Raw genomic sequence first — 24,870 nt, 5'->3', positions numbered from 1 at the left:
CTGGACTACCCTGTTCTACAATAAACCCTCTGCACTTGGATCCTGAGTCTGGTCTGGTTACACATACAATGTTGTGCAAAAATCTAAAGTGTAAAGCAAAAATACTTTAGAAATTATGAAATGCAAAGACCAAACAAATATTTTCTCAAAGTTGCACAACTACATATATACAGTATATAAACAAGATTGTTTGTTGTTGACTAGGACTTTTCACAGTACTGCACAATAAATGCAGGTGTCTAAATAAATGTATCAATGATAATATGTTGTATTCTACAACTTACAAACATTTCTAACAGGTGTTATGGTGCATCATATTCAAGTCTAAGTGCCCATAACAATCTATTGTACAAGTTTGTGTCTGAAGATATTTGGATTCACAAGGATTAGAAAGCGTTATTAGATTAATCAATTCTGATACCATTCATTCCACCTCTTCTTTAAAACATAAATTATTCAGAAACACATTTAAAGCATGACATTTTTATCATTTAACAGTGATAAATGTACAATATTTTGCAATTGGATCCTCACAGCAGCTAGCGGCTAAATCAATATCCCAAAAAGATACGCTAATGCTTTTACAGTATGTATACTTTATCATCCAGCATTTAAATTAATCTCAATGTAGAATATGTATGAAACATTCACCATCATTCATTATACTCACAATGCATTGACCTGTACTGTATAAACAACTTTGTTATCGGCACAGTACAGTATATTTAGAAGCTTCTCTTAATTCTTTATGCAAGGAAACAATATAGACACATGCAACTGCAACAGAGATGCATAGAGACAGATAATTACCCCATTAATGTCCCCACTGCCCGGTAGGCTTCAATGTCATGTTGCTGCGTCAGGGGTTTACACAATAGCAGCTCACTCACTCGATGGCATTGGTCAGGTATAAAAGTAAGAGGTTAATAGAGACGTGGCATCAGTGTAGCCACAGCGCAGTCCTGACAACCACCAGTATGACCATGGGCAGGGTAGGCACTCTAGTACAACTATGTTTTCATCTGCACTTTTTTAAGTATGTTGCTTGATTTGTTATGTCTGTTTATTATAGCTAAAATCCATATCGTAAAGAAAGTTCATGGTGTGATTTTGTTTTGAATTTATCCAAATATTTTCTTCCTACTGTAGATCATCTTCTACGAGGACAGGAACTTCCAGGGTCGTTCCTATGAGACCAGCAGCGACTGTCCTGAGCTGACCTCCCACCTCAGCCGCTGCCACTCCTGCAGAGTGGAGAATGGTTCCTTCATGGTCTATGACCGCCCCAACTTCATGGGAAACCAGTACTTCATGAGGAGGGGAGAGTACTCTGACTACATGAGCATGATGGGAATGAACGAATGCATCAGGTCCAGCCGTATGATCCCCATGGTAAGCCGACAGTGCCAACACTGAAGAGGAACTCTCAAGTCAAAAAATGAACCTTCACCATTGAAGAATGGCTACTGTTTTATCTGATCAATGTCTGCATGTTACAGTACAGAGGAAACTACAGGATGAGGATCTACGAGAGGGAGAACTTCGGAGGCCAGATGCACGAGCTGATGGATGATTGTGACTCCATCATGGATCGTCACCGCATGTCTGACTGCCAGTCCTGCAACGTCATGGATGGCCACTGGCTGATGTACGAGCAGCCCCACTACAGAGGCAGGCAGATGTACATGAGGCCTGGAGAGTACAAGAGCTTCAGAGAGATGGGCATGAGCAATATGAGGTTCATGAGCATGAGACGTATCATGGATTCTATGTAACAACATTTTAATTCATAATATATATTGATTAAAAGGCTGTTTTGAAAATCCAAAATGGAGTGTCTGTCTGGTTATTCTTATTCTGAAGTTTATTTCTGATATGACTACTAAGGTAAATTATGGTTGAAATCCTTACCTTATCAATAGGCCCACACTTAGAATTTTTTGCAATAAGAACAATATTGTAGTACATAGGAATTGTGGGTATTAGTAGACTGCTATTTATTTTGCCCCTGATAAAAATATCTCAGCTATGCCTTTATAGCTGGTATGACTGGTGTGTACTCACCAGTAGTACACACACCAGTCGTACACACATATTCTGTTAAGGTATAAGACTATATTACTTAGGTTCTGTTTGTGTATAGATACAATTTTACAGACACAAAGGTGATCTTTTGAACACATCTATGAGTGACGTTATTGTGGGGATAAAGAAGAGATGTAGTTCCCAATCCTGGTCTTTGGGGCCCCATGCCCTGTAATCAAAATCTACATTTTCCTTATTTGCTAGCTAACCTAATCGAAAAATGTTACAACCTAGTCAATCTCATTTTGTCAAATTATTCATTTAAGGAATCACCGGTGTGTAGTTATGTGAGAAAAGCCTTTTTATTTAGATAATGTCCATGAAGAGTGGCAAAGCATTGCATTGTAAATATTATTAGTAAGTTGTGTACGTTGTTGAATACTACATTTGAATTACTTAATGGGAAACTTTGAGTCCGCTAGAGTATGAAACTGAGATTCTGGTAAATCCTTGACCCAATAACCCTGCCTACTCTGTGCTTGTGCCACAAGGCAAGGCAAGGGACTTTATTTATACATAGGGAGGATTATGAGCCACTGCTTGCTTGATTAGCATAGCCTTGTCAATGTTAAGTATGTTGTCCTCCATCATCCTCCATCATGTCCACCATTAGCGAAATACTTTCGACCACGGCACTGTTGATGTTACAAAAGCTTTGTGGGTTTTCAGGATAACCTTGTGTTCATGAAGTTCATGAGCATGAGATGTATCATGGATATGTGCTTGATATCACTGACGTGTTTTTGCCTTTTCTGAATTCCACACTGTCAATAAAGTTTACATTACTATATTTTGAAGTTCATGTGATTCTTAAATGCTCACAGCATGTCAACAAGTAGTCTAGGCTGAGAAGTATGAGATACATTTCTGTCCTGACCTGTTCACATCACAAGAAACTGTTCTTTAACTGGAGGGAGCAAGTCAATCAAATAAAAACTGACCATCTGGATCACTTCTCAACCAGGTAAATTTTAAATTGCAGAAAAACATTTTTAATATCCCTCTACAATAGCCATTTTGTTTAATATACTTAATCATTCTATGGATGTGTTATATTATCATATAGGGCTATGCATCTGTAAAAAAAATATATTAGCCTCTTTGTCTGAGATTTGTACAGTAGGCCTACTGTAGTATCGTGCCTTATGGCATGCATTCTTTTGACAATGAAGAATAACTTCCAAGACACAAGTAACAATTTTACCCTCAACACTATTAACCATGTACTATTGACAACTGCATTCTATTTGGATTATACGTATAGTAATACAACACAGGGAGACATAAAATACTGTATGTTCCCTGACAATGTCATAAAACATCCATCCTCAACATATGTCAAACTGGTCATTGTATAAACATTCTAATAGCTGCATTGTACTGACTTCTAAATGAAAAAAAAACAACATTGTAAAATCTTCTAGGGGTATAGTCACATGGAAATGTGATGAAGGGCGTTCAATACTGTACAGGCCAGTACCATGTTGCTGGGTCAGGGGTTTACACAATAGAGGGGATGCAGATTCTTTCAGTTTGGTCAGTTATAAAAGTAAGAGTTAAAACAGACAGAACATCAGTTTGGCTGCAGCACAGCTTTTAGAAACAATCACCATCAAAATGACCATGGGCAAGGTGAGCATTGTGGCAGTTTGGTTTCATATCGCCATTCCAGTTTTTCTGAATTGGAAAAAATCTAAATCTATTTTTTAATGTGTTTTTTTTTTCTTTCAGATTATCTTCTACGAGGACAGGAACTTCCAGGGTCGCTCCTATGAGACCAGCAGCGACTGTTCTGACATGTCCTCCTACCTGAGTCGCTGCCACTCCTGCAGGGTGGAGAATGGTTCCTTCATGGTCTATGACCGCCCCAACTACATGGGAAACCAGTACTTCATGAGGAGGGGAGAGTACTCTGACTACATGAGCATGATGGGAATGAAAGACTGCATCAGATCCTGTCGTCATATCCCCATGGTAAAATCAAGACATGTCTACAGTAAAGTCTCCTAAAAATTGCATTGTGAACTTGTGTAACATATATATGTATTGTTCTAACAGCATAGAGGAAACTACAGGATGAGGATCTATGAGAGGGAGAACTTCGAAGGTCAGATGATGGAGCTGATGGATGATTGTGACTCCATCATGGATCGTCACCGCATGTCTGACTGCCAGTCCTGCAACGTCATGGATGGCCACTGGCTGATGTACGAGCAGCCCCACTACAGAGGCAGGCAGATGTACATGAGGCCTGGAGAGTACAAGAGTTTCAGGAATATGGGCATGGGAGGTACAAGGTTCATGAGCATGAGGCGTATCATGGACTCCATGTAATAACATTTGAATTTACAATGTCTGACAACCTCAAACATTACATTTTAATAAATTGACTATTTCTAAAATCTGCACTGGAATATTTGTTGTTTCTCCAATGTACATGCTAGAAGCATAAGGTCTGTACCAGCAATAATGCGTACACCAGGGCTCTCAAGTTATGAAGACAGGCAAGAGTGACATTTCCCCTCCCCCAGCCCCCTCTCAAAATTAATTAATTAATTGCTTTTTACCTGACATCTTTGAAAGGCAGCAATGATTAATGCATCCACGGCCAGGATATAATGATAAAGTATGACATGATTTTAAAAGTGACCTATAACATCGACTATGCAAAACACTTAAATGTATTTAGTGCTAATAAAGTTATTAAGCCTATTTTGAAAAATATGTTTATAATGTGACAATATGTCAGTCATCGTGTGATAACGAAAATATGACTAGGCCTAGACTCAGGGGCGATTCTAGGATCAGACCTTTAGGGGTGCTCAGCCATCAATGACAATGTGACATGAATACAGTGCCTTGCAAAAGTGCAAAAACCCCTTGCTAATAACAGGCATGCAAACAGGTCAAGGGTGAAAAAGGTGAGAAGGATACGGCGAACCCCCGACCCTCTAGGGGGGTCCGGGGGCATGCTCCCCCGGAAGAAAATGTATAAAATTTTAAAGTTAAACGCATGAATCTGGTGCACTTCGAGAGCAAAATTAAGAAGCTAGATCTATGTAGAATCTGTGCTCTTGTAAACAATGTCATGTTCTTTTAACCATAAAGACATTTTTTGTATAGCATTGGTTCCAGAGCCAGTTGTAAAGTTGGGAAGCACGGGTAAAATGCTGTGTTGGCCACGGCCACGAACGTAGGTTATTTTGGTTTCAAAGAGGTGAGGAGTTTGCATGCCTATAAATCCCTAATTTCACTGGATAACAATTCATACTTTTAGGCCTATGTATTATTATGCAAAATATTGAATGAATGAAAAAACTAAAGATGTCCCTTTCTTCATGAACTTTTTAATTATTATTATTTTGAGGGGTGCTGAGATTAAATTTAGGGATGCTTGAGCAATAGTGCTATTTTCTGATTAGCTATTGTGTAGACCTTTTATTTATTTTTTGATTGGGTGATAAGTGGCAGGCTCGACTAAGAACTCCAGGGGAGACGCGCTTGATTCCTGCCGGTTCCATAGTGAGAGAGGTGCGGCCAGAGAAATTTCGGTTGGGCGCTGCGGCATATTAAATATAAAAAGTTTTTCTGCGTGAGAAATACGATGTGTGGCGGGACTGCGTGACGAAAGACCGAAATGAGTGACTGTCACGCTCAATGCGTGACACTTGAGAGGCCTGGTACACAATGGATTGATTGTTCCTCATTACGGGAGTCAGGTGGCTGAGCGTTTAGAGAATTGGGCTAATAATCAGAAGGTCGCTGGTTTGATTCCTGGCTGTGCTTAAAAAATGACGTTGCGTCCTTGGGCAAGGCACTTCACCCTACTTGCCTCAGGGGAATGTCCCTGTACTTACTGTAAGTCTCTCTGGATCAGAGCGTCTCCTAAATGTAATGTACACCCCATGATTTCCTTATAACCTCCTTCTTTGTCATTTAAATCTGGGTGCCAGGTCTCCAGTAATATCAAATGGTCAAGAACCTGAAACATTAGAACATTTCAACACATATTCCTGTAATACAAAAAAATTGCAGGATATAATAGCAAAGGCCCATATTGTACAGTGCATTACCACTCAGTAAATAATAAATATGCCACTTCCTGTAACATTACAGTGAAATCACTAGTAATCCACAGTATAATCATCAAATAAAATTTAAATTTGTGTGTATAGCCCTTTTTACAAGCAATGTCACAGAGGGCTTCACATACGCCCATAGAACTGCCCCTAAACCAACCTAAACCCTCAAGGAAGACAAGGAAAAACTCCCAGAAAAAACTCACTAGAGGAGAAAAAATGGAAGAAACCTTGGGAGGAGCAATTCAGTGAGAGATCCCCTCCTCCAGAGACGGTTGGTGAAATCATCAAATAATATTTTTTATTATCAAATAACTGATGGAAAATAAAAATCACATGCAACATACTGGAAATGTGATCAAATGTATGTTATATTGTGCCAGTTAGAGCTCTATAAATAAAGAATCCTGCTATGACCAAACACTTTGAAGCATGATCAATCACCTTCAACCTTCAATGATACAGAAAAATATCTTGATTAATACAGTGTAAATGCCCTAATAAGTCAAATTGAAATTTAAATTATTTCAATTTACCCTCCTTAGCATAAAATGCAAAGTTGTATACATATGTTTATTATTTTCTAATTTTTTTTAAGTTCCAGTAAGTCGAGTATCTACATTTGATGATATTTTATAGATGTGTTTCAAACAGTGGAAGGTTTGCATGGAAATTGCAGGCCAACAGTCCTTTGCCTATACATCATGAGGACGTTGTTTTGATTTGATTATGAGGACTCAAAAGCACTAAATCTGATTAGAATCATCATCTACACAATCATCTATATACACAGTGTGACAAAGTTAGGAAGGTTATTTTTTATGGCCATCAGTATGAACACTTGGATCCATATCAAATGCTGTAAAAAGGTTTGTGCGAATTACAGTAAATACTATATTCTGCATTTAATATGGTGTTACTGTACAAAGCCGATTTAGTAAAAGTATAGCCAAGTTTTCCATAAATTCCGATTGGATTTGAATGTATTGAAAGCAAGATGTATTGATGTATTGCCAAACAGTTCCAAATACCAAATGGTGCAGTAATTACATTCACAACATTTGTGGATGAGGAACATGAAGAGATGACCATTTCAAGTGGATTATTATGTGGATTATTATGTATAGTAAACGGTTGCTCTACAATTCTTTAATTAGATTACTTTGTTAAAAAGCACCAGCTTTTCTAAAACCTGAAGGGAGCAGTCCCCAGCACATCTGTCCATAACCTGACCCCTCAATAGGCCTCTACCGCATTTTGCTGACTCCGATATTTACACAATGGGGACACAGATTCTTTAGATTTTGACAGGTATAAAAAGAAAGGGTTAAACCAGGTAGGGAGTCAGTTCAGGAGCTTTAGCGGGAACAGTGAACCAAAATGACCACTTCTGGCCAGAACATGATGAGCAAGGTAATTATTGTCAAAGTTACACGTTTTTAAAATATCATAGAATGTAATATAAACAATTTAGAACAAAACTAGAACACTAACCGTATGTGGCTAGTGTTTGTGTCTGAAATTGAGTAAGGTTCTGCTATTAGTTAAGGAATATTAATTCTGTTCAATTTCAGATCATCTTCTATGAGAACAGGAATTTCCAAGGCCGCTCCTATGAGTGCAGCAATGACTGTTCCGACATGTCCACCTACTTGAGTCGCTGCCACTCCTGCAGGGTGGAGAGTGGCTGCTTCATGATCTACGATCGCACCAACTACATGGGAAACCAGCACTTCATGAGGAGGGGAGAGTACTCTGACTACATGCGTATGATGGGAATGAGCGACTGCATCAGGTCTTGCCGCATGATCCCTATGGTAAGCCTAAAAAGGTTGTTTTATGATGTAAGCCTTGATAGATGGGACACAGATTTTTTTTAAATGATTCACATATTATTCTACAGCACAAAGGGTCCTACAAGATGAGGATCCATGAGAGGGAGAACTTTGGAGGCCAGATGCACGAGCTGATGGATGAATGTGACTCCATCATGAATCGTCACCATATGTCTGACTGCCAGTCCTGCAACGTCATGGAGGGCCACTGGCTGATGTACGAGCATCCCTACTACAGAGGCAGGCAGATGTACATGAGGCCTGGAGAGTACAAGAGCTTCAGAGAGATGGGCATGGGCATGGGAATGGGAGGAATGAGGTTCATGAGCATGAGGCCAATTATGGGCTCTTATTATTAAATAAAGCAGAGAACTCGGAATAAAATCAGTTACTCCGCACAAAATGTCTCTCTCCCTGTGTATATTGTAGAAACTGAATATGTGTATTGCCCAACCCCTGTAATGTACAGCATACAGATTACTTTTATTGCTGAGAATGGTTGGATAAAAACCCAGGTGTTCCTCCTTATCTAAATGAATGGAAAATTACACAATTGCAGACCAAAGGTAACATCTGCGCTGAAAGTCTCGAAATCATCAGAGGTTAGTTCCAAACACTCCTGCAGTAGTGACCAAATACTGCAGTCCTGTCCGGTTGTTTACTTGACTTGCTTCCATCATTACTATCAAGGGCCAAAACATTATGACCACTCACGCTGAAGTGAATCACGTTGATCATCTCCAAACAAGGGCACATGTCAAGTTCTGTGTAGAATAGATGGTAAGGGAACAACCAGTTCTTGCAGTCATCGCGTTGGAGGCAGAAGAAATGGGCAGGAGTAAAGACAAGAGGGACTTTACTCCTGCCCATTGACATGGGCCAAATTGTTAAGGCCAGATGACTGGGCCAAATCATCTGTTGAAAAGCAAGGCTCGTGGGGTGTATGCAGTCACCAGTGGTGAGTAGCCACAGACAGTGGTCAGAGGAAGGACAAACCACAAACCCATGACAGGGTGTTGGGCGTCCAAGGCTCATCGGTGCGCTAGAACAACAAAGGCTATCTCGTCTGGTCCAAACTGACAGAAGATCTACTGTGGCACAAGTCACAGAAAATGTTCATGATGGTTACGGAGGGAAAGGAAAACACAATGAATTGCACCCTGCTGTGTGCGGAGCTGCATAGCCGCAAATCGATCAGAGTGCCAATGGTGACCCTGTCCACCGTTGAACGCACTAACAATGGACACACGATCGATTGTCCGTTTTCTTTTTAAATTCTTTTAAATAACGATAAGCCGGTGGAGGGAGTGTGATGCACTGGGCAATGTTTTGCTGGGAAACCCTGGGTTCAGCCATTCATGTGCCATTCATGAGTCAATTTGACACGTGCCACGTACCTAAACATTGTTGCAGACCATGTACACCTCTTCATGGCATGTCCAATCCACGGCAACTAGACCTCACAACATTCAGGACTTGTTTTGGTGCCAGATACCACTAGACACCTTCAGGGGTCTTGTAGAGGCCATGCCTTGGTGGGTCGGCACTGTTTTTACGGCACATAGAGGACCAGCCACAATTTAGACAAGTGGTCATAATGTTTTGGCACATCAGTGTATAATTCTATAGATCTGGTGTGCACTAGTCATTGTTCAGTGCCAGCAGTGCAGATACGTCGTGGAAAAGGTTGAGAAGCCGTGTTATCAACTTAACAGCTGAAACTATTTTGGTAAGTAACCGACAATTAGAAATGCGGTGTATTAGTAATGTTTGTTGCTACAACTGACAACAGCTCTCCGACCACAGGTATCTAGCAACTGAAACTGTTTTTCCCACTAAACTACAGTATATTCCATTTAAATTAATATAGATATATACTGTATATCTATATTATTATTATATAGATATATATATTATATAATAGGGCCACAACAAAATAAAATAAAGAAAACAGAATACCATAAAATAAAAAGACACAACCTTAGACTGTGGCTCGAGATATTGCAAAGACTGCGGCCTGTGTTCAGAAGGGTTTTATTACTTTTATTACTTGTATTATTGTTTTTATTGATTTTATGTAAAGCACCTTGAGCTGCAATTCTTGTATGAAATGTGCTATATAAATAAATTATTATTATTATTATTACTATTATTATCAATCCTCTTTCAGGGAGTTAGCACTTGGGACTTAGGGTTTTCACAACACCACTCCCACGGATAGGGGTGAGAGGCCCTTGGGTGAAGTTAATGCTAGGTTCCCTCCAAGCGTCCTGTCCAACTAAATGAACTTAGGCAGAGGCAGTGGTACCACAATTATGCACGGAACATTTATCAAATACACAATACAAAAGGGCATACAAATAGACAACACCTAATAGGCAGTCGTTTGCCTGAAATAAGAAAAGTTAAAATACAGTTGTGAAGTTTTTCCAGGTATCCTGGCATCTCGCAACGACTTGTGGGATACCAGATGCATTCTCACTGGCCAAGTCACCAACCAATGCATCCTCGATAAAAGGGGCGGATCAAGAACACATCCAGGCATTGTAGGCATTCTTGGTGACTTGGGTTCTTTGGATTGGAAACGTACTTGGGCCATAAAAGGTCAAATGAGTTCGCAAGAACACAAGAACGGAAAAACAGCCAAGGTTCCTGGGTCCTAAAGTTACCTGTCTACATTTTAATGAACTACTCTATTGAACTAGTATGCATTATGAACTTGTTTTCCTTCATGTGATTTTATTTGGCATCAATAAAAAATAAAGGTATTGATATCTGCAAACTTTTGATTATGACTTACTATGACTTATACACTATTAATAAAATAAATCAGGATAAAAAAGATTCAAAATAGCCACTAAAGGTAAACATGAGATGACCTGAAAATTGATTAAAATCAGAGATTAAACAATTACATAGTGACTCTTTTCATGTAAAAAGATTATCAACTTGGATAGAATTATGCTAAGAACTATGTGAATTTATGAGATTAAATGATGTACAACTACTACCACACCTACAGTATCATGCATTACCCAGATTCAGATTCAAGACCCTGGTACTGACCTTCCGAGCGGTGAACGGGACTGCACCCGACTACATCAAGTCTCTCCTCCAGCATTACACCCCCACCCGCCACCTACGGTCTTCTTCTGACAACCGTCTGGTGGTCCCACCGCTCAAGGGCGCCCGGTCCCAACACAAGCTCTTCTCCTGTCTGGCCCCCCAATGGTGGAATCAACTCCCCACCTCCATCAGAGACACTGTCTCCCCACCTTCAAAAATAGGCTCAAGACACACTTGTTCCGGGAGTACAACGGCACTTAGGAATGATTGGCTGGACCTGACGTTTCAGGATCACAATGGCTCTTATTGAGAGTCTTGTTGCTCTTGTTGGTTAGTTGTAACTGACTTAAAACTATTGTACTTGCTGTGTAATATATTTGTTGCTTGCTTTTTTCCCACAGGTACACCCTTGCACTTTTGAGGTTCATGTTGTTAAATTGTTTAACTGTAACTTGTTCAACTACATTATGTGTAGTTATGGTTCTTCACCGAGATAGACATTGCGGGTAGCAATGTTTGGGGCTATCTCGGGGAAGAACATTATTATGATCAATGACCTATGCACTTTTGTAAAACTCTCTTTTGGAAGTCGCTTTGGATAAAAGCGTCTGCTAAATGCATAAATGTAAATGTAATGTACCCCTAACACAATACTGTGCAACAATGTACAGTATACAATGTTGTCTATGTCCTGTGTATCCCTTTGTTGAGGCTTTATTTTACATAAGCCATTGAAAAAAAGTCTGAAATCTTCAAATGATCCGGTCATGTGGAAATATGACCATGGTACTTCAGCGTGCTATACAGTAGGCTTCTATAGTGTATTGCTGGGTCAGGGCTTTTCACAATGCAGCGGTCGCTGATTCTTTAGGGTTGGTCAGGTATAAAAGTTAGGGATAAAGCAAATAGGACAGCAGTGCAGCAGTAGCAGCAGCAACAGCAGTAGTTCAGTAAAATGACCACCACTAGCATGAACATGGGAAGGGTAAGCATTATTGTGAAACTCCCCTTTTTGAAATGTATATAGTTGAATGAATCCTGAAAAGATATTCACATTCTTTATTTGTTTTAGGTCATCTTCTACGAGGACAGGAACTTCCAGGGTCGCTCCTATGAGTGCATGAGCGACTGCCCTGACATGTCCTCCTACCTGAGCCGCTGCCACTCCTGCAGAGTGGAAAGTGGCTGCTTCATGATCTATGACCGCCCCAACTACATGGGAAACCAGTACTTCATGAGGAGGGGAGAGTACTCTGACTATCAGCGCATGATAGGAATGACTGATGGTGTTAGGTCTTGCCGCATGATCCCCATGGTAGGAGGAAAGAAAAATAACACATCACATCCAAAATAGCCTCATTGCAACAGTTAACACAAAATGTGTCTTTTTCCCCTTTGGACCAGAGGAACTTGAGGAAATTAAGAATTATGTTTCAATTCTATCTAACAGCACAGAGGCTCATTCAGGATGAGGATCTACGAGAGGGAGAACTTCGGAGGCCAGATGCACGAGCTGATGGACGACTGTGACTCCATCATGGATCGTCACCGCATGTCTGACTGCCAGTCCTGCAACGTCATGGAGGGCCACTGGCTGATGTACGAGCAGCCTCACTACAGAGGCAGGATGATGTACATGAGGCCTGGAGAGTACAGGAGCTTCAGAGAGATGGGCATGAGCAATATGAGGTTCATGAGCATGAGACGTATCATGGATATGTGCTAGATATCTTTGTTTGAAAATAAAAATGTGATTGACAATATAAAAGGTTGGAGTGTGCCATATTACTTTCATAATGGGTTCTTTTTCTTAATTGTTTATATAAATATCTCTCAAGGCATTGTTATTTATCCTCACAATTAGTAGTATAACCTAATTTCCTTATCGTCATTGGTTAAATAAAAAATAATCAAGGTATAAATCTAATAATAATCCATAGTATTGACAACAAATGTATTGTTAAAAGTATTATTGTAAACATTGTTACACATTTTATTAATTCAAAACACATCAAATATCACAAATTAAAGGGCAAAACCACGTGAGAAAATGCTCTCCAATTCCCTCAAAAAACATTATTAAAATCAGTAACATATTTAATGGTAAACAGGACAATGATTAAACTTGCAACAGGTGTACGCTTGCCCAAAGTCATTACAGTCAATCTACCTAATAACACCAAATAATTACAAAATGCTGGCATGACTTATTTTACATGAGCGCGTTTTTAGAAAAACTTCCATGTGTAATTCATGTAACAGTTTAATAATTGCAAACATAATTGCTATCTTCAACAATGTAAATTACATTGTTGTAGATAGGTTGATAATTGATAACGTTACATTTTGTTTACTCTACTTATTGGGCTTCAAACTGACAAAACTGATAAAACATCCGATAGTATGGAAAGTATTTTAGGTTTGGGACGTTAGTGCCAATACCAAATAAGATTCAAAACTCAATACCTTTTGCTAACATTGAATGAAAATGTTAAATACATGTTCATTTATACAAAGTACATGTTTATTCATACATATCAGATAAATTATTATGACATGTTTATTTTAATTATAGTTAAATGTTAATACAACAAAACACTGTTACAACTATTGTAACAAAAAAGCAATTTCTGATACTATATGCTCATAAAATAACATTCAACCACACAATTTCGGCAAGGATTTTTTAGAAACATTGAACTTTTCTCTATGGCAGAAAATACTCATATCTTCCCTCATGAAACAGTACATAATAACCCATTCTCATCTGCACTGACAAAAAGCGGGATCGAACATTGCATGCAGCTGACTCATGACAGTCCTACAATGGAACTATTCTCTAGATGTCACATCAGGTATAAAATAGGCTGTGGACCAGCATACAGAATCTACCTATCGCATTGTTCAATTCACTCTAACCATGCAAGGAAAGGTACGTTTTTAAAATTGTATCAGCAGAATATACTGTAAAAGAGTCTTATGATCTGATAATAATCATATTGTGTTCAATAATGCAAACTTTCAGTAATGTTATCTAGGAATGCCTGAAAACTCCTAGTTTTAAAACCTTTAGTTTTGGGCACTTTAACCTCCTAAAACAGATTGAAATGCATTGTGTGAAGAATATTTTCCCGGCATGCACTCCACTTAGCATTGGCTGATAGAGCATGTTTCTCAGATCATCTTCTACGAGGACAAGAACTTCCAGGGTCGCTCCTATGAGACCAGCAGCGACTGCCCTGACATGTCCTCCTACCTGAGTCGCTGCCACTCCTGCAGGGTGGAGAGTGGCTGCTTCATGGTCTATGACCGCCCCAACTTCATGGGAAACCAGTACTTTGTGAGGAGGGGAAAGTACTCTGACTACATGCGTATGATGGGATTCCATGACTGCATCAGATCCAGCCGTACCATCCCAATGGTAAGAACTATAGGGACACCTCGCACAATATTAAGGTATCTTTAACGTATCCTAAAGGAGGCCATGTGCACTATTCTGTCAACAGCATCAGGGATCCTACAGGATGAGGATCTATGAAAAGGAGAACTTTGGAGGCCAGATGGCAGAGCTGATGGACGACTGTGACTCCATTAAGGACCGTTACCGTATGCAGGACTGTCAGTCCTGCAACGTGATAGATGGTCACTGGCTGATGTACGGGCAGCCCCACTACAGAGGCAGGATGATGTACCTGAGGCCTGGAGAGTACAGGAACCTCAAGGAGATGGGACACAGTGGATTGAGGTTCAGCTCCATCAGAAGAATCACAGATGCCTGCTAAAACTGAAGGATCAATTGATTTTTGTTAATTAAAAAAATGTAATACTTTCAACATGTCTTCATAATTTTGCACCACTGGGATTTAAATGGTGTGCTTGGGGTTGACGATGTACTCTTTCACTCACAATAATACCGTATACACTAAATACAGTACAACCACGTAACATGTCCAATACATTTGGGGGGCAAATTTATGAACATGTGATTCCCAGAAAAAGAGAACGTAAAACATTAAATTCTGACAAAATGAAACTTTGCTCAGCTGCTTCTGCATACCTCTTAATTCATGGTTTAAAATATGTCCAGATTTAGTCATATGAATACTATGGCTTTGACCCTGAACAGGTATTTATATTAAATATATGAAAACAAATGAAATAGCCTCAGATGCAACTTTCATGAGTGAAAAATCGCTATTAGTAATACATGTACTGACTTGGTGTTTCCTATCTTGGCCAAGACACTTTTGAAAAATAGATTTTCAAAGAAGCCAGGAAGCCCTTCCTGGTAAAATGAAAGTCGATGAAATAAAATATATATACTTCCTGACATACAGAGTAGAAATCAACATGTGACAAAATATACAAATAATTGTAACTTTTTCCACACTATCTTCATGTCAATCCTACAACCGTTGTGTAAAGTTAACATTGCTCACATATCTCATTTCTGGCCTAAAACAATTCTGCCACAACTTCAGCTATTCCTGAGCAGATCTAAATCAATTTCAGTTATTCAGTTTTGTGTCCATGTTTCTTGGGAATTGCTTAAATGGATAGGACTTAAACATAACCCTAACCCATTTTTCAGTCAAAACAATTGCTGAGGAGATTTCTAAGAACTGCATGTTTTGTTTGAGTAGTTGGGTTAGGTTTGTGTAGGGGAAAAAAACACCTTGAAGTGAGTTATTTCGTTAATATTTTTTTTAAATAATAATAAAAGTAATTTCCATTACATTTAATTGTAATAGAAATCCAATGTAATTTCCAATGAAACCCAATACATTTCCAATACATTGGATTGCATAAGCGTCCATCAATTCCGAGACTAGGGTTTTCCCTCCAGAATGCCGTGTGTCCTCTGTCTCGTGTGTGGCCGAACCAGGCGAGTGAGATGCCCCTGCTGGGTACATGGATAGCAGTCTGTATCCACTTGGTTACATCGCTGCACTGTAGTCTGATCATCTCATTGTTCAGGTCCAGTCATGTTAGAATAGAAAAGTGTTGAGTAGAGTAGCGTTAAGGAGAATTGGGCAGATGATTGTAGAGAGGGTGGTCCTTTGTAGGCCGCCATATTGAAGTTCAGATTTGATGCAAGCTGGGGAAGCAGCTGGGTGTGGTGTGTTCTTCTCTGCACAGCCGCCTGTCATCACCAGGGTGGATGAGATTGAGCCCCGAGCAAAGAGAAAGTGTGACATTTTGTTCTCTGCAGTCAAACACACTTCATTGGTCCCAATGGAGAGAATGAAACATGCCGGGCAGGAAGTTCACATACACACAGGAAGTCATTCTGGACAGCTACTGCCCTCTAGCAGGCGAGGATTATGCATTCATTTGGGGGGTGTTATGCATGCATTTGCATCTCAGATAAGCCTCATTTTTTTCCATCTTTCATATTATGTAATCAAACAGGACAATCTGATTTTTGTTATTGACTCCTGGAAAGTATTTTTGGGGTTAGGTTTCTTAAGCATTTGTCCTTACATTTGGTTTTAATCATTTCGATTTTTAAGAACAGTCGAAGCAGTTACAGTTTTAGCTATTTCTAACTGTAAGATGGTGACTGCTCATAGTCATTATAAAACAACCTTGAACATTAAACAATCTCCTTGGTAATGCATACCTTACAATACAATGGCACTCTCAATTCTTCTTTTTTTGATAAAGAAATATTGATAACCAGAACCTGAAATTCAACTTTATTGATTTGTCTGAAAAGTCTAGATGCCAACATATCGTTATTCTAAAACTAAAACAATAAAGAGATGGGGCCCCTCCTCTCAAATGCAAACAGGTGCAAAAAATCTCCCATTAAATGTGACTTTGAATGTACAGTACAGTGGGGCCTCTGTGCTATGTTGCTCTGTCAGGAGTTTCGACAATAGGGACATGTATTCTTTGGATGTAGGCTCAGGTATAAAAGAGACTGGTGGACATACAGAAAACTGTGCAACCCTGAGACCAAATTGACAGTAACAATGACTATGGGCAAGGTGTGGACCTCATCATGCATTATTTAATGCCACTTAAGCCTGCATTAGCAGACATGGGTTAAAAACAAACCATGAACTGTACCATATTGTAATTGCAACGGCATGTTGGGGTAAATTAATTTAAATGTGTTTGTGTTTTTAGATCATCTTCTACGAGGACAGGAACTTCCAGGGTCGCTCCTATGAGGCCAGCAGCGACTGTTCCGACATGTCCTCCTACCTGAGTCGCTGCCACTCCTGCAGGGTGGAGAGTGGCTGCTTCATGGTCTATGACCGCCCCAACTACATGGGAAACCAGTACTTTGTGAGGAGGGGAGAGTACTCTGACTATCAGCGTATGGGCATGAGCGATTGCATCAGGTCCAGCCGCATGATTCCCATGGTAAATAAATCTTACCTGATCATTTTCAATCCAAAGGCTCCAGCAATATCTCACAGTTATCAAATTACTATTGTGAGCAATTTTATTTAGGTAGAAAAGTGTTAAAGTTACTAATTGACATAACTTTGGAAAGTATGGTTTAACATTCTGGGCATCTCTCCTACATCCATTTCACAGTACAAAGGAAACTACAGGATGAGGATCTACGAGAGGGAGAACTTTGGAGGCCAGATGCACGAGCTGATGGACGACTGTGACAACATGATGGATCGTTACCGTATGTCTGACTGCCAGTCCTGCAACGTCATGGATGGCCACTGGCTGATGTACGAGCAGCCTCACTACAGAGGCAGGCAGATGTACATGAGGCCTGGAGAGTACAAGAGCTTCAGAGAAATGGGCATGAGCAATATGAAGTTCATGAGCATGAAGCGTATCATGGATTCCTCTTATTAGAGCTCCAATGTCTGAACATGAGAGTTGTAATAAATAAATAATCATATATCTACCGTCTAAAGGTATCTTTGTTTTTTCTTCTGAGGTCATGAGAACAGCAGGTGTGGCAATTTGTAAAACCATTTTAAAATATATTTTTTATAATTTAGTGACAGTGTTTTGTTGTTGCATTATTGGCACTCAGCATGCACTTTTCGGGTTTGAGAAAATCAGGCCTACATAGCAAACAGTCACCAGAGACTCATTTCCGCTTGCAATTCACTGCAAATCAAACCAGGTGGGGGCAGCATCACTTAAGTTTGAAAAGATCTTGAGTTTAGGGCAAAGTAGAGGATGTAAAAGAATGATGTGAAGTCTACTCTGCAAATACTATAAAATTACTTTCTTATAAATAATATTAAGTTAGTTCCACTTTACTGATCTGGCACTTGGTTTCTTTTTTCAAATAAATATGTTAATCATGACAATATGAAGTAAACAAGTTTGTGCTATGTTTACCCGCATAATTATCTAAAATATAGCTTCAAATAAGATGTATAACCTTTTTTTATAAAACTTTTTATGTCTGCCTCTTTAGCAAGCCTCTTTTGTTTTTTTCTTTGATTTAAATCTTGCAATGCATAGCAATGTGCATTTTAGAAATAACTGATTATAATTGTGCATGTCCTGACTAACTGTCAAGCTGAACTGTCAATCCACTGTTACTATTATGAATAATCTTCTGAGGATGAGACAGACGTACCACTCTTATGGTATGGTCATAAAAGCAGGTCAATCTATTACCTTAGATGTTGGGTTTACTTTGATAAAAATGTGTACAGAATGTCGGGAGTTAATCTTTGGAGCTTTTGTATAAGAGACAAATTGGCTAATCTGGCTGCTGACATCGGAAACATATCTTTTGTAATTTGGCAGCCAAGCTTTCTTTTCAAAAAGGCTGACATCCAAAGTCAATTGATTAACATGACAACGTTTGTATTGCTCGTGGATATAAAAGGGCAGGCTGGCTAGCCTGGCTAGCCTGTGAGGGTTGCAGTGTGACAACATTTAGCTAACACAATGGGGAAGGTGAGGCATGTTGTTTTGCTGGAGGGATCTTTTGTCACGCCACACATTCTTTTATGTAGTCTGCTTCAAAGAATAATAGCACCTGCGAGAGGAACACATACATGTCTGAGTTTATGAACTGTACAAACTGAATGGGACTGAACATCATACAGTATGCTGTCATTTACTGGGACAATCACAGCTGTTCGAGCCAACAAATGAACCTGTTCATCTGAATCTCTCCATAATGTAAGCTTCTGTTCAGGTACATAATTTCCCTCTGTATACAACACAATGAAATGCTTCATCACACACAGCCATGCCTGAAAACAAAGAGCATCAAAAGTAAATCTCTGCACATACTGCATCAATATGTGTTGCAGGCTTCAATCCTCAATCGGACCAAGTCCAAACTGGCATGACTAAGGCAGATTGCTTGAAAAGTTTTAGGGGTAAGACAGAATCCATCCCTGCAATCCACTTAAGAACAGGCTACCGCAAAGCATGCTAATAGGACAGTTAGTGACTCATATTTTATAGTTGAGCATCAGCAGCTTCCCTGTGGAAGAAGGGTCAGAGGCCCAGGTTGTAGATATGATAGAAAAAATACTTTGTCCTGTGTAATACTTTAAAATAAGGGTTGATTAGAAAAGGACGAGACCAAACATGATATGTTTGAATACAGTATGTGCTTGTTGGAACCTTGCTGGGTGTTTTACTGACTTTTTTTAATCAGAATGTTTGTTGTTTTATGTAAGTATTCAGTCCTACAAACCAAGTCATAACGTTTAAGCCTCATGCCTCATTTGAATCTGAAAAGCCATTTTCTGCATGGCTTCCCTACTTTCCTGACACTCTAACTTTCCTATCAATAAATAAAGCTTAAAAATTACTTATATTGAGATGGAATAAAGTCTTACTGTTCTACTTGGAGTTTACTTGTTGAATAATCACTCTGTATTTAAGGAAGATCCTGTATTTATATATCACCTCAACACACAATTAACTCACAATATCCCTTATGCACCTGTCTTGAGATGAACATTATAAAAACTAATTTTGGGTGTCTCTATCAAAATCCTTTTCAAAACTAACAGTGGTTCTCAAAAGAAGAAGTAAAAGAAGATGTCCTGAAAAATAGTAGTGCAGTCTGATTCTGACCACTGGTTTGATTGATGCTGTGGAAGAAAATGGGATTCCCTGTGTACTTTTCACGAAACCACAAAACTCTCACTCATCAATATAACTAGTCATTGGATACTAGTTAGTATGTTTTCATTTGCTTTTAATAAGAGCAGAACTCAACTGGACTTATTCACTCCGTTAATAAAGGGTCAGACAAAACCCTTTCTTCATCAGTGCCTATGAATGACAAACGGAAAGAAGGAGGAACATTTATATAGGTATTTCCTTGATATTAGTCTGATGCTGCAACACTACCTAAAACACTTGGAACATGCATGGCCATGCTTTCCACTGGACTAGTTAGTAAATTCAGTTTGTGTGGACCAGATGTTGACTGCCTCTGCTCCAGACTGTATTTCTACAAGGTATCCAGCAGCTGAAAAGAGGTTGACGTGTTAAAGATGTGTTAAGATTTTGTTTTGTTGAAAAATCAGGAAGCAAAGTAAACAATTTTGTATTGTGCAACTCTATGTTCCTTTTTTGAAAAATGGAACACGTCCCAGGTTTTTCTACTTTTGAATGTCATGGAGATGTTGACTATCAAATAAGAAATACTTGCCCTAAATTGTATTTAACTCAAGCAGACATTTGTAAAACATACATCGTTGTCCAGCTCATGAATTTCTGAAAAATGTTAAATTGAAGAAATGCTGCAAATCATTTTGAGGATTTCAATATTTTAATTATAAATCAGATTTTATTTCAGTTAATCAAACATTTAGCACATATCAGTGATACGCCTCATGCTCATGAACTTCATGCCTCCCCATCCCATGCCCATGCCCATCTCTCTGAAGCTCTTATACTCTCCAGGCCTCATGTACATCATCCTGCCTCTGTAGTGGGGCTGCTCGTACATCAGCCAGTGGCCCTCCATGACGTTGCAGGACTGGCAGTCAGACATGCGGTGACGATCCATGATGGAGTCACAGTCGTCCATCAGCTCGTGCATCTGGCCTCCGAAGTTCTCCCTCTCGTAGATCCTCATCCTGAATGAGCCTCTGTGCTGTTAGATAGAATTGAAACATAATTCTTAATTTCCTCAAGTTCCTCTGGTCCAAAGGGAGAAAAGACACATTTCCTACATCCTGTAGGATCATCTATGCTGTAATACAGTTTAAAAATGTCCACATTTGAATAAAACAACATTTCCAAAAGCTTTCACGATGCTTCTGTTAGGTTGTCTTGTTTGGCTCAGTAACTGGAGCAGGACCTAAGCAACACCAAAGTGTTTTATTCAATTCTTACTGAGGTTTAAAAGTCTATGCATTGAACTATGGATGTATTATGAGGCTTTCTTGGACAAAGAAAAACGGGAAAAAAACGAAAAAGAGTCTCTTACATGGGAGATCATCCTACAGGAGCGGATGTTGTCAAACATCATGCCCATGCTCATCATGCGCTGCATGTCGTTGTACTCTCCCCTCCTCATGAAGAACTGCTGACCCATGTAGTTGGGGCGCTCGTACACCATGAAGCAGCCGCTGTCCACCCTGCAAGACTGGCAGTGGTTGATGTAGGAGGACATGTCGGAACAGTCGCTCATGCACTCATAGGAGCGACCCTGGAAGTTACGATCCTCGTAGAAGACAATCTGTACGGTGAAAAGGACAGACATTTCGGAATGTTATCAGCCTTTTTAAACCAACCAGCACTCATATACAAAGGTGTGACTGTTGTTCTTTAGACTTTGCTTATAAATGTGACACAACATCTAGTCTTTATTTATCATGTATCTTGCAAACCTTTACAAATTAATTTACATTATATATGTATAACATCATATGTTATACAGTAAGTATAAATGTTATACATGTAAGTCAAATGCCATTACCTTTCCCATGATGGTAGTTTGGTGGTGGTTCAGCTTGCTTGCTCTCCAATCCATCATTCTGGGGTCATTTTATACCAAAAACTGGGGGCCATGTTGTGTTGTTATTCAAATGTCCAAAGTTGATGAATTTGCAGTGTGGCTTTTGCTGAACGTGGTCTATAAACTGTAACAATGGTTTGCATCCATACATTTCCGGCAGCAATGACATGTTTTGTCGGTTACATTACAAGCATTACCTTTGTGTACTTTAATCAGTTAGAATGTTCTTTGCACATGTCACAGATTGACAGGGTGTGAGAAGAGATCAATCTACACACTCACAACTCATGTTGAGAACACATACAAGCTTCTGAGAAATATACCAGATTAATAGTAGTAGTAAAGTCAGTCGCAGATTTAGTAAAATTGTCATTACTTAACTTGATTACCCTTTCAGTAATGTTGATTTATAAATGTACTAACCAACTTTAACTAAAATGATTTATGTAATGCAATTACATATTGCATACACACTGAACAAAAGACAGTCAACACTTAACAAAAAAAAGAATTGTGTGTACTGTGAAGCTTTAAAGTTCATTCTAATAAATTCCCCCTGCTGTATTAACTGTGTAATGTGGTCTAGAGAAATCTTCTTGGTTCATTGAATTGAAAATAAACTATTAATACTTGACTCAAGTGCCTTTTCTGGAAAGCTCAAACATCTTGTTTTTATAATATTTTTGCTTTTCATAGTATTTTGTAGTGGTCAAAGAGATCTTTTTTTTGTTCTTTGTTGTTTTGGTAGTGTATCATTTTGGGTTCATTGTGAAGTGTGAACTAATCACATTGTTCGACACCACAATAGAGTCTAATTCATACTCTCCTCTTGAAATCTCATCTCAATAAAATGTATTGTTACTTGAGATTTTTTATTAGATGAATGATAACTAGCTACTTCTTCCTGAGGAAATAATTTCCCGGAAAGGAAATTCTCTCAACACCCATGATTCAACAAATAGAGTTATCATCTAATGAACAACAATTTCAGCATCTTTAATGACGTGAGTTACAAAGCATCAAACAATTATTTCCACCTTTCATGCCTCTCAATATTTTTTTAATCTAATATTATATTCTAAGAGTTTATATGTGTCTGAAGATTCCTGAGACAGAGGGCTTTAAATATTATACAATGAGTGCTTTGTCGTCTTTTCATTTGGCCGTTGCCATAGAAAAACATTGAGATTTAAAGATATCATCAATGATCTAGTAAGTGTTGTTCAGGACTATACCACTACATCCAGAGCTACAGCATTATTGGTTATCAGTTGTGATAACTGATCAAGTTTATGTCCTCAATGAAAATCTAACATGTTACAACCCTTTTTTCAATCTTTATTTAAAAGCATGTAAATTCATTTTCAATTCAGTCAATAGAAAATCAATGCCAAACAAATGTTTAAAAATTAAATATCTTTAATCATTACATAGCAGGTATTTACAGAAAATATGAGCAGAATGGTTAAAAATCTGTGACCCTTCTGAAGGACCCAACTATGGCACAGGTGGCACACCACTCTCGGTATCTTCTGTACTCCCCAGCTCTCAGGAAGTACTGTCTGCCTCTGTAGTTGGGATACTCATAAAAGATCCAGTTTCCGTTCATGATATTACAGGAGTAGACATGGCGGTGGTGGAAACGATCAGACACACAGGGGCAGTCATCCATGAACTCCATCATGTGACCACTGAAGTCAGCCTTCTCATAGATTCGCATCCTATAAGAACCCCGATACTGTGAAACCAATCAAGAGGATCAGTCAAAATTTGTCCAGAGTTCCTTACAGTAGACACTGTAGACACAAGAACATTTTGTAACAAAATCCCAAATCAAGGATAGTGTTAAGATTTCACATTGGGGTTTTTGTGTCAAATTCATATTTTACATGGTGAAACTTTCTTGTTGTTTGGTGAAACTTCTGATGTATCAGATATCTATAAAACATCTGATCTACATTTGCGTCTATAGAAACTTGATTCAAGATGAGTGCTCACCATTGGTATCATACGACAAGACCTGATGCAGCTGCTGAACCCCATCCATCTCTGGTAGTCAGGATACTCGCCCCTCCTCATGAAGTACTGGTGGCCCATGTAGTTGGGGCGCTCATAGATCATGAAGCAGCCACTCTCCACCCTGATGGAGTTGCAGCGGCTGAAGTAGGAGTGTAGGTCTGTGCAGTCGTTACCGCACTCATAACTGCGACCTTGAAAGTTTCTGTCCTCGTAAAATGTAATCTATCAAGAGAAGCAAGAATGAGTACCCAATCATTTCACTTTAAACTTTCGTTTTAACATTGGGGCGTAACGCTGAACAAACATCAGATGAAACAAGTACAAACATTATGGAGGCAGATTTAACAGTTCATTTTACCAGAGAGGAAAAAATGTCCTACCTTGCCCATGGTCTCCGTTGGAGAGATTCCACATGTTTTCAGAGCTTTTTATACTACCTCTTGACAAACAAAGTATTGTTATTCAAATGCTCACATAGTTATAAATGAGGGTAGTGGCACATGTTTACCTTTTTGTCAGAGCACAACATTGGGTTAGAAATATGGATTTGTATTTGAGAAAAGGATAAATAATTACTGGTTTGGTGTTTTGACAGGCATATACAAAGGAAAAGACTAGTATGGTATCCACACGTCCAATGTACAATAGGAACAGAACAATATGGAACATCCCTTTAGCATTAAATATGTTGTGTAACAGAGGAGCTAGCCATTCATCCTGTCCACCTGTACAAATTAGCTACCCACTGTATGCAAATAAGGTCTGTCAGAAAAGCTGTACACTGGACACATGTATTTACATATGATATTTACATGGCATGTGGATCTATGTGGCATATATCACAACATAC

At 39.0% G+C, this 24,870-nt stretch overlaps 8 protein-coding genes across 8 annotated transcripts; 6 read left to right on the top strand and 2 right to left on the bottom strand.

The window, feature by feature from the left end:
• Positions 1 to 833: 833 nt before the first annotated feature.
• On the top strand, positions 834 to 1,830 carry LOC134017369 (gamma-crystallin M3-like). The gene is made up of 3 exons (XM_062456906.1): positions 834 to 992; positions 1,150 to 1,392; positions 1,500 to 1,830. The coding sequence occupies exons 1-3, from the start codon at positions 894 to 896 to the stop codon at positions 1,773 to 1,775; spliced, it is 618 nt and encodes a 205-aa protein (XP_062312890.1). The 5' UTR covers positions 834 to 893; the 3' UTR covers positions 1,776 to 1,830.
• A 1,773-nt stretch (positions 1,831 to 3,603) lies between these two features.
• Positions 3,604 to 4,491, top strand: LOC134017375 (gamma-crystallin M3-like). The gene is made up of 3 exons (XM_062456912.1): positions 3,604 to 3,717; positions 3,817 to 4,059; positions 4,144 to 4,491. Exons 1-3 carry the CDS (start codon positions 3,703 to 3,705, stop codon positions 4,417 to 4,419), a joined length of 534 nt encoding a protein of 177 aa, XP_062312896.1. The 5' UTR covers positions 3,604 to 3,702; the 3' UTR covers positions 4,420 to 4,491.
• Positions 4,492 to 7,508: 3,017 nt separating this feature from the next.
• On the top strand, positions 7,509 to 8,392 carry LOC134017371 (gamma-crystallin M3-like). Its single transcript, XM_062456908.1, has 3 exons — positions 7,509 to 7,577; positions 7,739 to 7,981; positions 8,068 to 8,392. The coding sequence occupies exons 1-3, from the start codon at positions 7,545 to 7,547 to the stop codon at positions 8,356 to 8,358; spliced, it is 567 nt and encodes a 188-aa protein (XP_062312892.1). The 5' UTR covers positions 7,509 to 7,544; the 3' UTR covers positions 8,359 to 8,392.
• Positions 8,393 to 11,968: 3,576 nt separating this feature from the next.
• On the top strand, positions 11,969 to 12,837 carry LOC134017372 (gamma-crystallin M3-like). The gene is made up of 3 exons (XM_062456909.1): positions 11,969 to 12,050; positions 12,138 to 12,380; positions 12,516 to 12,837. The coding sequence occupies exons 1-3, from the start codon at positions 12,021 to 12,023 to the stop codon at positions 12,789 to 12,791; spliced, it is 549 nt and encodes a 182-aa protein (XP_062312893.1). The 5' UTR covers positions 11,969 to 12,020; the 3' UTR covers positions 12,792 to 12,837.
• Positions 12,838 to 13,848: 1,011 nt separating this feature from the next.
• LOC134017377 (gamma-crystallin M3-like) lies at positions 13,849 to 14,898 on the top strand. The gene is made up of 3 exons (XM_062456915.1): positions 13,849 to 13,997; positions 14,244 to 14,486; positions 14,572 to 14,898. The coding sequence occupies exons 1-3, from the start codon at positions 13,986 to 13,988 to the stop codon at positions 14,845 to 14,847; spliced, it is 531 nt and encodes a 176-aa protein (XP_062312899.1). The 5' UTR covers positions 13,849 to 13,985; the 3' UTR covers positions 14,848 to 14,898.
• A 2,057-nt stretch (positions 14,899 to 16,955) lies between these two features.
• On the top strand, positions 16,956 to 17,957 carry LOC134017374 (gamma-crystallin M3-like). The gene is made up of 3 exons (XM_062456911.1): positions 16,956 to 17,058; positions 17,201 to 17,440; positions 17,618 to 17,957. The coding sequence occupies exons 1-3, from the start codon at positions 17,044 to 17,046 to the stop codon at positions 17,894 to 17,896; spliced, it is 534 nt and encodes a 177-aa protein (XP_062312895.1). The 5' UTR covers positions 16,956 to 17,043; the 3' UTR covers positions 17,897 to 17,957.
• A 2,831-nt stretch (positions 17,958 to 20,788) lies between these two features.
• On the bottom strand, positions 20,789 to 22,095 carry LOC134017370 (gamma-crystallin M1-like). Its single transcript, XM_062456907.1, has 3 exons — positions 21,963 to 22,095; positions 21,471 to 21,722; positions 20,789 to 21,134 (listed from the first exon to the last, which is right to left on the bottom strand). Exons 1-3 carry the CDS (start codon positions 22,017 to 22,019, stop codon positions 20,847 to 20,849), a joined length of 597 nt encoding a protein of 198 aa, XP_062312891.1. The 5' UTR covers positions 22,020 to 22,095; the 3' UTR covers positions 20,789 to 20,846.
• Positions 22,096 to 23,402: 1,307 nt separating this feature from the next.
• On the bottom strand, positions 23,403 to 24,448 carry LOC134017355 (gamma-crystallin M2-like). Its single transcript, XM_062456876.1, has 3 exons — positions 24,401 to 24,448; positions 24,000 to 24,242; positions 23,403 to 23,739 (listed from the first exon to the last, which is right to left on the bottom strand). Exons 1-3 carry the CDS (start codon positions 24,407 to 24,409, stop codon positions 23,467 to 23,469), a joined length of 525 nt encoding a protein of 174 aa, XP_062312860.1. The 5' UTR covers positions 24,410 to 24,448; the 3' UTR covers positions 23,403 to 23,466.
• Positions 24,449 to 24,870: the final 422 nt, after the last annotated feature.

This window comes from Osmerus eperlanus, chromosome 3 (assembly GCF_963692335.1).
Source record: "Osmerus eperlanus chromosome 3, fOsmEpe2.1, whole genome shotgun sequence".
Classification (NCBI taxonomy): Eukaryota; Metazoa; Chordata; class Actinopteri; order Osmeriformes; family Osmeridae; genus Osmerus; species Osmerus eperlanus.
The sequence above is the reverse complement of the archived record's forward strand: the minus strand, read 5'-3'. Positions and strand labels throughout refer to the sequence as shown.